Source organism: Mirounga leonina, unplaced genomic scaffold, assembly GCF_011800145.1.
Source record: "Mirounga leonina isolate KUSES-001 unplaced genomic scaffold, KU_Mleo_1.0 Mir_82, whole genome shotgun sequence".
Taxonomy (NCBI): domain Eukaryota; kingdom Metazoa; phylum Chordata; class Mammalia; order Carnivora; family Phocidae; genus Mirounga; species Mirounga leonina.
Genome location: NW_023270825.1, coordinates 13,505,222 through 13,520,203, shown reverse-complemented (window position 1 = coordinate 13,520,203; position 14,982 = coordinate 13,505,222). Strand labels below are relative to the sequence as shown.

Below are 14,982 nucleotides of genomic sequence, written 5' to 3'. Positions count from 1 at the left end.
GGTATATATACACAGCACAACTCTGCCCTGACAGTTCAGATCTGATCTCTGTACAATGAATCAGTGAAAAGAAATATGCCTGAAGAACTAAGTCTGATGATTTCCCCCAAACAACCAATTTGTGAATATAAGTTGTCCATGAAAAGAATATCCAGCCACTTATTGTCATGACCAACTTGTAACCTACAGAATGAATGGCACCAACATTGTAACAAATTTGGTCACTGCAGAAACTTTTCTACTACTCTACTAGGCAATGTACAAGAGAGAAAGAAAAAGAAGGTTCCATTCAATTAAATGAATTGGACTCTGAGGGCAGAGTTCCATTAAAAGCTTTCTGATAAGAGTTTAAAACTCCTGTAATAATTTTCTGATGATAGCAGTTTAAATCTCTATATGAATGTGTGGTCAAGTTCGTATTTTTTAAGCCCTTTTCATCTAAATCTGCACTTGAAAGCCCTGTAAGGAAGACAATCTGTGATAGTTCCAATTAAGGACCAGCAGATGCTCTACCCAATTTAACCCATAATTTGAAGATGCAAACTTTAATCAACTTCATTCTATTCCTTTGCTTTTGTTTACTCATTCATTCATTCATTCATTCATTCATTCATTCATTCATTCATATATTCATTGAACACTCTCTCCATCAAACACAATTAGGTTTCTGCAAAAAGGGAGTAAGAGTGTGCCTCTTCTACTGCCCTCTCCTCTCCTTGGGTTGATCCTCGGATACGCCATCTCCAAGGCAGATATTTCTCTTTGAAGTCATGAATGGATTACAAGAAACCTTAAAAATAATATTGACTTGGGTTGAGAAATGCATTTTGTAACTTTTTTGTTTCCACACAGGTGGAATGATACTTAATGCTAAATGTGTTCAGATGGTTTATTTTAACTGTAAATTCAGTCTACTCTACCATTATTAGGCAGTGGTATTCTTAAATCAAAAGATACAATTTTGAAGTATAAGAAAGACACATGACCATTAACAAGTACCAGCAATGTGACTGTCATCAAATAAAATATTTTTATTGTTTGTTGATTTCCTATGTCCGTTTTCTTCTTTAGCCAAAGGATAAAATAATTGAGAATTAGGTCCACTGTGGCTTGAAATTAGCGATAAAAGAGCTCAGCTTTACCTGTAGAATGGGTATGAGTAACAGCTGATGTGTAGGATCACTGCACGGATTCAGTAAGATTACACTAGCAGGTGCTTCATGAATGGGAGCTGCCCTCACTGGCACTGGAATGATACAGTGCCAGGAAAGCTGGAGGGGGGGGGTAGTGAGCATCAAGGACAGGGTTCGCTGGTGGGGTGCTCAACACCCAGAAAAGGGGACAAGAATGAAACCTGAGAAAAAGAATGGGGGGCTACCTGGAGGGACTTAGGTCAGGGGAGCAGCTTTCTAGGCTGGGGGATTAGAGTATGTCTGTAGACAGTGGTTTAAGTTATAAATAGGAGAGGAAGTGGCTGATGGAGAAAGGTCTTACATTAGAAAACAGGGAGGGGATGAGATGAGAACAAAGGAGAGGAATCAGAAAAAAAAGAGATCCTGTTCCTTACAACTAGAATTGAAAGAAAATTAAGAACTGGGGGTGAGGAGGAGGCAGTAAAGAAAACCCGGGAAGAGGCCAGGACCGCATCCGTGAAGCGGAAGGCAAGCTCACCTGCAGTGCAGAATAGAGGGAAAGGTTTGGTACAATGATGACAGAGAGCAAGTCGATCTGACCATGTGTGACAATGCTAAAGAACTGGCTTGGGGTGTGATGCCGAGACTTCTGAGGCCCCTCAGAGGCATGCAGGCCATTGGTACAGGAGGAGATGCTGATGGCACTCATGCCAACAATTTGCTATCCCTGAAATAGGAAATCAAAGATAGAAGAGATAAAGTTCTCCTGGATGGCAATAACGGTGTGACGTGATTTGAGTGACAGCTATCCCAACCCTGAGCAAGGAAAGGAAAGCCTTCTGGAATTACACAGGACCAGGGCTGGGGAAATGCACAGAAGATGGATTCATGTAGTCCAAACACTCTGGTCAAGTAGACAGCAGTTTCTGCCTGAATGGAGAATGTGGTCCCATTCTGGGATAGGCCGTCAGAGGATCAAAGCAGGCGGCAGGGGATCTAAGCAATGGGATCCAAGAAGGTGGACACAGAGTTCACGGATCTCTCAGACATTACACTTGGTGGGAGAGGGACATTTTTGTGGTATGTGTGTTTTGGGAAGTAGGCAGACGCACTGCAGAAAGGTGGCAAAAGCCTGCTCTAGGTCACAGACTGGCAAGGAATTATGATATAATTCCAAAGGCCAAAGGCAAGATGCATAACACCTGGGTTCTTATCAAAACCACCTGAACTGGGATGTCTGCTATAGTGTCGTGTGATAAAACGCCACATCAGCTTCCTTTCGTACATTTTTGTAAACAGTTCCTTTTGTATATGTACAGATAACCAAACGAAATCTCAAGTATAACAATCTAAACCAAACCAATTCGTAGGAACAGAGAAAAACTAATTATGCAACTGGTTTCCCAAGAACATTTCGGGGCGGAGCGAATGTGCCTTGCTTCCTCACATTTACACTCAGTATTGTGGGGATAAAAGGCATGGTTCCTGCCCTCAGGATGCTTATACTGCTAAAAGAAGTGAAAAGGGAATAGAACAGTGATTAAGAGCATGAGCTTGGGAGTCAACCTGCCTGAGTTTGAGTCTTGGACCCATTACTCACCAGCCAGGGACCTCTCCAAACTTCTTCCTCCTCTGTAAAATGTGGATAGACAGGGCCTAACCCATGAGGATCCTGTGAGGATTCATTCAACATGGTGCCTGGTACACAGTAAATACTCAGTAAATGTTAGTTGCCAGTGTTCTCGTGCTTACTCTTATTAGATGCCTTAATGTGGCAAGTGCTATAGGAGTTCTAAGGAAGAGGAAAGAAATTTTCTGGGCTAGAGAGATCAGGGAAGGCTACATAGAAGAGAGAGTTCAACTAAGCTCTAAGGAGAGTTCAGCTAAGCTCAATACCATTTCGGTATGTGGATGGGGGAGTTGGAGAAGAGAGGGCAATGAACCTGGCATGAGCAAAAATGCTAGAAATGACAGGATCAGTATATGGCAGGCAGCTCAGAATGGTGGAGTAGAATTTCTGACGTGGGAAATGCTGAGAGACATGCTAAAAAGGCACACGAGGTCTCTCTGTGTGTAGGGGCCTTGCATGTCAGACCAAGGAACGTAGGGGCTATCTGGTAGGCAATGAAAAACTATTAAAGTCAAGAAAGACAATTAAAAAGTAATGCTAAAAAAAAAAAAAAAGCGATGCTAATTTCCCTCATCCAAAATGTAACCGGAAGGGTAGGCTAGTGATTTTCAAACTTTAATGTGCATATCTACCATCCAGGGATCATATTAAAGTGAACACGTTTGACTCCGTACGTTTGGAGGGGAGCCTGAGATTAGGCATTGTTAATAAGCTCCCTGGTGCTGATGCTGTTGGTCATTGGAATACTCTTTATTTTTTTTTTATTTTTTAAAGATTTTATTTATTTATTTTTTAGAGAGCGAGCGAGAGAGAAACAGCATGAGATGGGAGAGGGTCAGAGGGAGAAGTAGGCTCCCCGCTGAGCCGGGAGCCCGATGTGGGACTCGATTCCAGGACCCTAGGATCATGACCTGAGCCGAAAGCAGACGCTTAACCATCTGAGCCACCCAGGCGCCCTGGAATACTCTTTAAATGGCAAGTGTATATGTATTCAAGGTAGCCTGATGGAGGAAAACGACTGGGTAGGAGATAGGTAGACAAGATGGCTAGACATGAGCTAGCAAACTCATTATGGGTCATTATGTCACTGAGATAAAAACACAGTACTGGAAATTTTTGATTCTGATTTTTAGGATCTATGTAAGGAGGGCAACCAAAACTCCTAAGTGTAACTCCTAATTCTGAGCCTATTTTTTTCCACATCTTAAAATAATGTTAATTTAAATCTCATATAAAATGTAAATTTATTTTGTTAAGTACGAGCTTTTCTTATTTTATGAATACAACAGACAATATTACCAAGATTATTTTACCCAGGAGTTAGCTATCTACGACAAAAGAAAAATGTAAGAAATTGATTCCTTTTTCTATAAAGGAAAATGGCATGAATACATTCATGATGTGTGGCTATTAATAACTTCGGGGATGACTGAAAGGGTTAGCAATATTTGGTCATAAGAAAGAAACCGTGGCAGCAGTATCTTATGTGACAGTTGGATTAAAAGAAAAATAGCCCTCATGCTATTACAGCAAGAACAGCGTAGTCAACCATATATGTAGATGAGGAATTGGATACGTTGGCCATAACACTTGTTATACTGACATCTCAAAAACTAAACCCAGGGTTGGATAGCTGTCAAAGCCAGTAATTTCCTCTTGAGAGCAGTCTTTGTCACACTGACAAACCACATCTGTATTCATGTGGTGCTGGGTTCTGAATAATATCTGTGATACACAGGAAAAATAAAGAAGCCCGCCATGCCACTCTCCATGATAGATAACCCCACCAGCGAGTTCTGGAACGAGAAGAAGCCTGCCAGCTCATATAACACAACAGCCTCATTTCTGAGATGAGGAGAGTGCAGGCCACAGAGGCTCACTGATTTGTGGGAAGACAGATAAGTGGCGGAGCTGGGACTGGAACTCAGGTCTCCTGCTTCCCAGCCCTGGGGCTTACTGCTCCACGTGACCTGCACAGGGCACCGGGAGGCATTTAGAGAGTAAAACAAAACATACATAATAGAAAGCTCGTTCGCTACAAAGCCATTCACTTACATAAAATGGAGTCATCTATTCAACACGTACAAAACTGTGCTGTGCTGTCGTGAGTATGATGTCGAATACTTTGTTGTGCCTGCTCTCATACTGGATTATGTGTATACACATAACTATGAATAAGTATAAAGAAGAAAGATACTTATGACAGATTAGGAGTTTAAAGCAGAAGGTGAAGACAATTTCCTTTTGAGGGTAGCAAGGTGATTGGTAGGGTGTAGGGTAGGGCCAGCTGTCGGGATAAGAAAGGTCTTAACAGCTGGGCCTTGAAGGTGAATAGAATTTGCATCTGGATGGGTTTTACATCAAACAGGACTACAAAATATGAGCATCCTAAATGTAAAAGAAATGAAATGTTCCTTCCAATCAAATAATATATCCTTGATAATATTAACAAGTGAGCTGAACTGAAGAAACCAAAATAACACATTCTATTTGAAAATCTACATAATGAGGTCATCACTCTTCTCTACTTGTTTTCGGTCCAGTTGCTGAGCTTCAACTCCTATGTCACCAATTCTAAAGTTTATATTGGTAAAAGGACAATCTTCAAATGCAAGGTATAATTTTTGTCCACAGTACAAAATCAATTAAAAACCCTCTGAAAAACTGCCATTTTCTTAAAATGACTAGCATATATTTCTATAGCTGGATTTTTAAAGTACAGTTTTATTCAATATGTTATATGTGAAATCCCCAAAGAAATAAAATTCTGAGGTCAGCTTGGACACTTACACACATTGATACTGCCCATTCAGGAACCACATGCAAGAGGATAATCAGAAAAGGAAATCTCTGACAATACAGTTTTGGGAACAAAAAAGTGAAATAAAAACTAAGGCATTACCATAGCGAAGAAGATACAAAAATTTGTAAGATGAAAATTGAAAATTCAAGAAATCTTTTTCTTTGGCCTTCATACTTACACAACCAGGTATAGCTTGTAACAGCTATCTGTGTATGATTACAAAGAATGAGATATGATTTCTAGGCTTTTAAAAAAAAATACTTTTCTATACACAGAAGCATGTAGATAATTCTGGATCAATAATCACATTCATCACAGTAGGTACTCACTATAATAGCTGTGCTCTTCTTGAGGTCACATGACTACATTTATAAGAGAACCATTCTGATGCACAAGATAATGACTGGGAAATCTTTTCTTGTCCGAGAAAATGATGTGCAACAAGTGTGCTACCGGCCGAAAGGAGTTACAGAAAGCCAAAGAACACAGTGAGCGATATTACTTCAAAAGAGGTGAGAACAAATTGAAAAATAAGTGCTATCTTTTTTGAAAAAACAGATTCTATTTATTTATTTATTTGAGAGAGAAAGAGAGAGGAGGGGCAGAGGAAGAAGGAGAGAGAATCCCGAGCAGACTCCACACTGAGCGCGGAGCTCAACATGGGGCTCAATCTCACAGCCCTGAGATCATGACCTGAGCCGAAACCAAGAGTTGGATGCTTACTAACCAACTGAGCCACCCAGGCGCCCTGAAAAGTAAATGCTATTTTAAATCACTTTCCTTTAGGCCCCTTGGCTCTGTAAGATTCTCTTCCAATCAGCATAACAGAAGAGTCTGTTAGTTCATTCTACCCAAGTTGATGACAACCCTTCCCTCTATAATGGCCGTGACATGAGACATATATGATCTTTCTGCCAAGAAAATGTCCATCACTCCCTAAACCCCTACCCCCACTGAAACTCTGACATTGAAGACATATTCATCAACAAGTCATGATTCTCTTATTGTCAACCAATTTTTAATATCCAGAAGAGGAGAGTTAGAGGCTCTTTGTTTTTTGACCTTCCCCACGTAATATGAAGAGTGAGATTCTTACACCAAAAATATCAGATATAACTTTAAATGTCTCCAGTCCTTATTAGAGAGCGTTTTGGTGCCTCGATATTTCCACATTACATTAGTATCTGGCAATCTGCCTGCGTATTCAGAACCTCAGACAGTGGGTCGACCAGGGAGTGGGCCTTATGCACATCCACATTTCATTTAATGGCTGGAAAGCAGAAGCTTCCCAGAGCTTTTTGCCAATTGACAGGTGGTGGGAAAGTGCAAATCTTAGTGCTTACAATGAGATGGAGAAAGCTCCTAGGCATGGAGAAGTAAATATACCCACACAGAGAAAAAGGCCTGCCAGAAATACCACAGGGTGCTAATGGTGGGCAAAGTCAGGAAAGAACATGAAGCCAGCTCCTTGATAACAGCTGATGCTAAATTGTGAATCACAAGCAACCCCAAAATAAAGCAGAGAGAGGCCATCAGAGATTGATTCACGAAAACCACATGCAAAAAGAGAAAAATGGAAGGCAAAGCCACATGTGGTTATAAAGCTCCTGATTGCATTTTAAAGTACTTTTTCCTAGTTTAGAAGAAATAAATTAAACCATAAAAAACCCTGAAAGTGAGAATTTCACTGTCACTGGACATTCAGAGTAAGTAACAATGAACCAACAATTATTTATTAAGTAAGTACAATGCATGAGGCACCAAGCTGGGGACACTGGAAGTTGTGAATAAGCTCATAAACTCAAAGAGCTTGTGTTGTGTATCTTATGAAGATAATCCTAAACACTGCATTTTTGTTTATGAAGTGAAAAAAAATACAACCGTACATACTATCAAACTTAAGCAAAAGGAGACAAGACTGTTCAATGTAAAGAAAAAGAAAATTTTATCATGCAGGACCTTGAAAGGTAGGTCTAATCTGGGCAGGCAGGAAGTAGAGAAATCCTATGGAGTATAAGATTTGTGGGCCTTTCATATGTTTATTTACAGGTTATATGCACACATGCTGCTATATTAATATAGTATATACATTATAAGGCATAATATAGAAATTCTAAAGAATTAAAGATAAAAATATTTTATTTATTTAATGGCAAATGATTTTTGCTATCACTAGAAATTATTAATAATACTAATAAAATGTGATTTAATATACTTTATAATTTCCAAACATCTCAACTTAATCCTTTGTGATTGAGCAATTTGTTTTAATACTTGGTTTTAATGGCTGCCAAAGATACCTCATGAAGATATGTGGACCTAAGTGGGAAAAGGGCCTCATGACACTGAGTATCTTGATTTATAATTCCATCCTCCAATAAGGAAAAGGTTCAGGGGTGTTTTAAGGGTTTTTAAAAATTATTATTTTATTGTTATTGCTAACTGAAATTCAGCTAGTATATGTCTATCTATCCTGATATTAGTCTCTCTTGAAAGCTTATTCAAGTTATTTTAATTATTTATTTATTATTTAAATATATAATTATTTACATATTATTATTTAATTATCTTATTAAAGAATTTTTATATCTTTAGGAATTGTGTTCTAAAACCACTGAAACTTTATTAGATTTTTTTCCACTGGGTTAGGACATTCCACTTTCAACTTATTGAACATGCAGATGTGAAGGGTTTTAATAAGTGTCATATATCACTTTTTAAAATAGAATCACATTTCCAAACATTCATTTTCAAAAATGCTCTCCTGGAAGCACAGATTTCTTTTGAGTAGTTTCTCACACATTCTTAAAACACTGCTTCTATAGGGAAGGGCTGTAGTTAAGTGTATTTTTCAAAAATACACTTGAACTATGAGGTTACACCTACTGAAACTGTTTAACACATAAAGGTCAGCAAATACGGACACTTGTCTTTTGTTAAAAGAAAAATGCAGTAACAATTCTCTATTCTTTCCTTCCATGAGGAAGAAATACATTGACGCTCATTACTCATCTCATCACCAAGTGTATACAAAGATGCTACCATATTTCAAAGGTCTTGCTGTTCTAGAATCAACTAAGTAACAGCATCCTATGGCATTCTGTCTACTTCTGGCTTTAACTCCTTTGCTCTTCTTCAACAGCGCGCTCGATAACTTGCTTACGAATGTTGCAGGAAAAGAACTTCATAAAGGTCATTGTCAGTGACAGAGCAAATCCTTATTTCAAATAACCTGCTTTATAATTTCTATGGAGCAGGGATGGCTTCCGGTCAGATTTCCTGAAGTTATTTTTATCCCAATGGGAACATCTTCCCTACGTTCCTAGTATCCACTCTCTCCTTCTTCCTCTCTATCAGAAACTCAGAGGACACATGACTACCCAGAGCAAAGAGGACATTTTCCAGTCTCTTCCCCCTTACAGCTACCCAGCACCTTAAAACTAAGTTTGGATCACTAGGATGTAAGTAGAAACAATGAATAGCCTTAAGAGGAAGGGAATCTCTTCTGCTCCCTTTCCTCTGACCTAGATGGAATCCAGATGTGATCGCTGAAATCTAAGCAGCCACCTTGCAGCAAGAGGGAGATGCCTGGTGTTGAGGCAGCCAGAACAGAAAGAGGAAAGGAATCTGGGTCCTTCATGACCATGTTGCCCTCAAGTCAGCCCCAGACTGCCTGTGTTCATGTGGGAGAAATACAGTGCTGTCATTTTTGAGTTTTGTGATTCTGGGTTTTCTGGTTCTTATCGCAATAGGGACCACTAATGGATACACCTGGGAACAGCTGAGGAAGAGCTCACACAAAGATTCAGAGAAGACTCAGCTCTGCTGTCTTATCACGTCAGCACGTGCTTGCGCCATTCATATGACCTTCACTCTGCAGCTTCCTAACACAAATTACGTTTAAGCCACTTGCCCATATTGTCAGGAGTCATCTAATAATGGACATAATATAACCATTATGTCTCCTCTATCAGGGATGCATGAACTGCAACATTTATCAACAACTCTGAAAGCAAATGAACGAGGGGGCCACCATCAAGCAACCTCCACTCTTCTCTTCAGACAACTCAAGACCCATGTGTAACCTGTGTCTGATGAAACATTAATAAAGCTTCATTTTTTTTTTCTTGGTCAATATATACGTAGACAAAGAAGTTCTACTTTTCGCCCTGCTCCTCTCCCACCCTTACCAACAAATATCTATACACACCTCCCTGGTGTGCAAGCACTCCACTATCAAGGGTACAGATGGAAAAATCTGCATACATAAGTGTTCTCCATAAGGCTGAAAACTTGTAAAAGCAAATGGTAAATCGAGGGGTGGGTGTATATAAAGATTTTGGTGCCTTACCTGAATACGTCCAGAACAGTCCTTTCTGATAACTTGGGAGCCACCTGCCTAAATGCTTTCTTGAAATCTTCCAAAGTTAAATACCCACGATCTATTTGACATGAAAATATAAAACATTCACTTACTTCTATAAACCCTATGAACTGCTATCTCAGCCATATTTGTGTGAAACTTTCTTACTCGAAGAAAAGCAGTAAATATAAGGTAATCTAAGATTGTCTCATCAGAAGAATTTAAGAATCAACCACCACTCTCCTTCAGTGCAGGCCCAGATGATCTCACAGGTCATTAGCTGATTCTCTGAGTGCCAGGGAATGGACTGCAGACACACACTGCCATAATGGCATTAGGCTTCAAGTCCTTGTGAATTGCCAAAACAATTTATTCTTCAAAATTCACGTTTTTTCTTGCTTGGCATTAGAATTATAATATATGAATATTTAGAGGGAAAACATCACAGCAGCAAAGATGCTGACCCTGGACTCCATGAGTCTTTCCATCCTGTGTGTGATCTATGCAGCACAGGGAGTTCAAAGCCACTTCTCTCGGCTATATCCAGTGTGAGAAAGTGTGGGTCAAAGTAGGAGTCAAAGGAAAAGGCCTTACGGTTCCCCACACCTTTGTAGGTGGCTCATGACTTATAACCCCATGTGGCCAGCCCTTTTGCTATTCCCATTACAGTGTAGGCAAATCCTAAGTACAATTACATAACTCTAAATATTATTTTATCCATGGTAAATGTCAAGAGTTCAAGACTGTGATAGAGAAAAAAAATTCACACCAACATCTAGGTAATAGCTAATGAATACAGTAAAATAATCTTCCAAGTATATTGATTATTTTATTTACTGAGAGTACATAGCAAATTTTCTTAATAGCAATTTTTTTATATCAAAACAATTTAAAGATACTTACAGTGCCTGTCAAAAGCTGTGAAGATGTGTCTTATTTCATTCCGATGGAGTTGAACTTCCTTCTTTTTTCTAACAATATTTAAAAACTCCTCAAGCAATATACCTAAAGGTTAGAAAAAACAATTTACCAAAAGTGACCATCTTCCTCTTTAAGAAAAAAACAAAAATATAAATGAAAAGTGATACATATCATGAACAAATTTTATCTTAGTTTTGATGAACAGTGCATATTCTTAAAGATCTATAAAGTTGAAAAGACATTTTGCAAAATGCTAAATAGACCCAACCCTAGCAATCAATAGCAGAAACAATAGGCACTGTTGGAGTTCACTGAGCTTTTCCAGGGGATAAAGGAATGGTGACCTCAAAAAATGTAACACTCTTCCTTCTAAAAGATGTAACAGACAGGCCCGAAACTACTTATTAAACAAAGTGTCCTAATTTTTCTTTCCTTATGGTCCTTTGATTCTTTTTTTCCTAGCCAGATGTCATTATGGTGGGGTTTTTTTTTTCCAACCGGGAGATCGGGACGAAGAAGTAGCGTCTCAAAAGTCAATACCAATTGCACACCAGAGATAAAGGTGGAGAGAATATTCCATAAACAACAGAGCTGGCATCGTCCCCAGCCTTGGGTACGCCCCGCCACTACTCTGCAGCCTCGGGCTCTGCTTCCTGTGATTCTCATAATAAAAAAGCCCAGCATGATCATATGAGGTTGGATACTGTGCTTACAATGTCTATTAAAATGAATTCTAATGTGATCTTTGTAGTAGGTTTAAAGAGTAGAGTCAAGAATTTAAACATTTTAGTGAACTGAGCCCCCAAAATATAAAAAGAGCAGTTCATTTTAGTAACTCAGAATTTCCATTACTAAATGGATCACTATTTTTAAAAATAGCCCCAAGTCATACAATAACCACGTGCTAATTTTTAAGAACTTGCATTTTTGGTGAGGTAATACTGAGCTGTATACCTTTCCGAAAATAGTTGCAACGGGTTTTAAAAAATAACATAGAAAATAGTTTTCTTAAGGGAACTTCGTGCAATGTTGGTAGGAATGTAAACCGGTGCAGCCACTATGGAAAACAGAATTAACAGAACTACCATCTGATCCAGCAATTCCCCATCTGGGTATTTACGCAAAGAAAACAAAAACAGTAATCTGAAAAGATATCTGCACCCTCATGTTCACTGCAGCGTTATTTATACTAGCCAAGATATGGAAGCAACCTAAGTGTCCATTGATGGATGAATGGCTAAAGAAGATGTGATACACACACACACACACACACACACACAATGGAATACTACTCAGCCATAAAAAGGAATGAGATCTTGCAATTCTCCACAACATGGATGGACCTGGAGGGTATTATGCTAAGTGAAATAAGTCAGAGAAAAATAACATATGATACCACATATAAAAAACAAAACAAATGAATAAACAAAACAAAACTTGAGAGATACAGAGAACAGATCAGTAACTACGGGGGGGGAGGGAGTGGGCAAAATGAGTGAAGGGGATCAAGAGGTATAAACTTCCAGTTATAAAATAAATAGGTCATGGGAATATAACATACAGCATGGTGACTATAGTCAATAGTCAACAATAATGTATTGTATATTTTAAGTTACTAAGCGAATAGATCTTGAAAGTTCTCATCATAAGAAAAAACAATTTTGTAACATCCGTATGACCACAGGTGGTAACTAGACTTATTGTGGTGATCATTTTGCAATACACACACATAAGGAATCATTTTGTTAAACACCTTAAACTAATATAAAGTCATATATCAATCATAGTTTACTAAAAATAGTTTTATTTCCTAAGGTTTTCTTATTTGTAGTTAAAGGTTTAGAAACTTTAAAAGTCAATCTATCTTTATGTTTAAATGCTCCTTTTGTGACTCTTTAGGACCCACTGTGTGCCACACAGTATTGAGCCCTGGAAAGAGAGGGGAAAAAAGAACACACATAATTCCAGTCCCAAGGGAGTTACTGGTCTAGTGGGGGAGACAGTGATTGCACAGTTTCAACTGCACATGGACACGTAATTATAAATCACGGCACGTGGATGAGGGAGAAAACGGGAGGTTATAAAAGGATCACAGGAATCCTCCTGCAGAGTAGATTCTGATGGAGTGCTCTCTAAGTAGAGGGAATATTTAAGATAAGACCTATGACAAGAAGGTACCAGCTGGCTAAAGGTGAGGAAGAAGAACATTCCAGGAAGTGGAAAAAAAGTCAAGAAGGCAGCTGCATCTACCCTGAGCAAGAGGGCACACCTCCCAAGTGCTTCCCAGAGTGCCTGGCACGTGCTCGGTAAATGTGTGTTGTATGGAATTAGTGCATGCAGCCTTTCCTCCCATCACAGCTAAAGATATGCAGGGATGCAGCTCTGTTCTCATCTCGGCACTTTTGAGACCAGAGGACATATCGAGACTTCTTGTTGAGGATAAAATTTAAGTCTAGTCATGCCACGTTCCTACAGGTTCAAATCTGTTTACTTTCATGAACACCAAAAACTCATCAATTAGATAGCATCTAGATTAGTTGAAATCCCTGAATAATATATTCACTGATCTCGGCATGCCCTACGAGACCCTTTACCATCTTGCCCCGTCTACTTTTCTGGCCTCCCGAGCAAACTTCCTGAGGCTTCCCCAAGGCAACAGACCCTTTCATACCTTTGGGCACATTGCCTGGAATGCGCTTCTCCTTTTTCTTCTACTGAAAGTTTACCTCTCCTTCCCTATGCAACCAGTGCAAGTCTTCCCTGATTTCTCCCAGTTGAGTCCCTTTTCTGTGACCCAACAGCCCTCTGTTCATAACACAAGTGATTTTCTTTTTGAATCTATTAGGTCCTATGGAAATTATCTGATCACACGTCTGCCTGAGAAGCACTGAGGGGAAGCACTGTATGTGGTTTAAAATTGTATCCCCAGTTTTGGTATAATACTAGTACACATAGTAGGCATGCAGTACATGTTTGCTGAGTAAGTAAATAAAGTAATAGGAAAATGTTTATTTCTAGTTGTCAGCAAAAAGCATTAAAATGTGTGTTTTAAATGATCTCATAACTCTGTAAAACTAATGCCAAAAGAAGGTTACTTTCTATTCACCCAGCCAGCAAAATAAACCATCATTTTAGAAACCCCAGTTTCTTAATACATATGACATAGTAAAAAAACAAACGAAATTCAGAGAAAAAGGAAATGCATGCATAATATTTGCTCTTTACTTATCATTGCATCTGATTTAGGGAAATGATAAAAAAAAAAACAAAAACAGGACAATTCCATGGTTCAATGTGTGATTCACACACACACACACACAGAAGTACATGAGTAGTAATATCTTCTAAATTACATATTCAGAAAACTTATTGGTATTTGGAGCTATAAAGCAGTTAGGTCTTTATTTCAGAAGCCTGTGGGATAAAAAGCAAATGTTCTTTAGTTTTTCCTAGGAGAAAATGTGGATTTCAACAGAATGTTTACAACCACTTAAAAAGGACCACAATCTAATAACACAATAACTTCATATATGTAATCAAGTTCTTGTACACTATTTTCCCACAGGATCATATGCCTTATTTTTTAAAGTCAATATTCCAAGGGTCATCAAGTAATATTAAGCCATGAAAACGTATCCCCACTGCTCCCTCCACCCCCATGCCCTTAACTTGTCTTATCTTGCATGGCAACACATATCCAAGTGCAAGCCCCTTTTCCACAAAGGGTAAAGTTTCATTCAGCTTGGCTCTCACCCTCCAGTAGTACAACCACTTTCCAAAGCCAACGCATAATGGTTTGCTAAGTTTTATACACCTTGCTGCTCTTTAAGTGGCCTAGAAATAGTTTCTACTACTAGCTCCACCTGCTGTCACAATATTCAAACCTAAAATTATCTCTTTACAAAGACTTTCTTTTTTTTTTTTCTAAAGATTTTATTTATTTATTTGAGAGAGAGAGAATGAGATAGAGAGAGAGAGCATGAGAGGGAGGAGGGTCAGAGGGAGAAGCAGACTCCCCGCCGAGCAGGGAGCCCGATGCGGGACTCGATCCAGGGACTCCAGGATCATGACCTGAGCTGAAGGCAGTCGCTTAACCAACTGAGCCACCCAGGCACCCATCTTTACAAAGACT

At 39.0% G+C, this 14,982-nt stretch overlaps 1 protein-coding gene across 2 annotated transcripts in view; it reads right to left on the bottom strand.

Annotated features, from left to right (window-relative positions):
* Positions 1–14,982, bottom strand: part of EFCAB11 (EF-hand calcium binding domain 11) — a 142,152-nt gene that overhangs the window by 110,755 nt on the left and 16,415 nt on the right. For both annotated transcript variants that reach the window (XM_034993387.1, XM_034993386.1), the window contains exons 4-5: positions 10,833–10,934; positions 9,918–10,008 (exon numbers count right to left, since the gene is read on the bottom strand). In XM_034993387.1, coding sequence (XP_034849278.1) covers positions 9,918–10,008; positions 10,833–10,934 — 193 coding nt within the window. The remainder of the gene's footprint in view (positions 1–9,917; positions 10,009–10,832; positions 10,935–14,982) is intronic.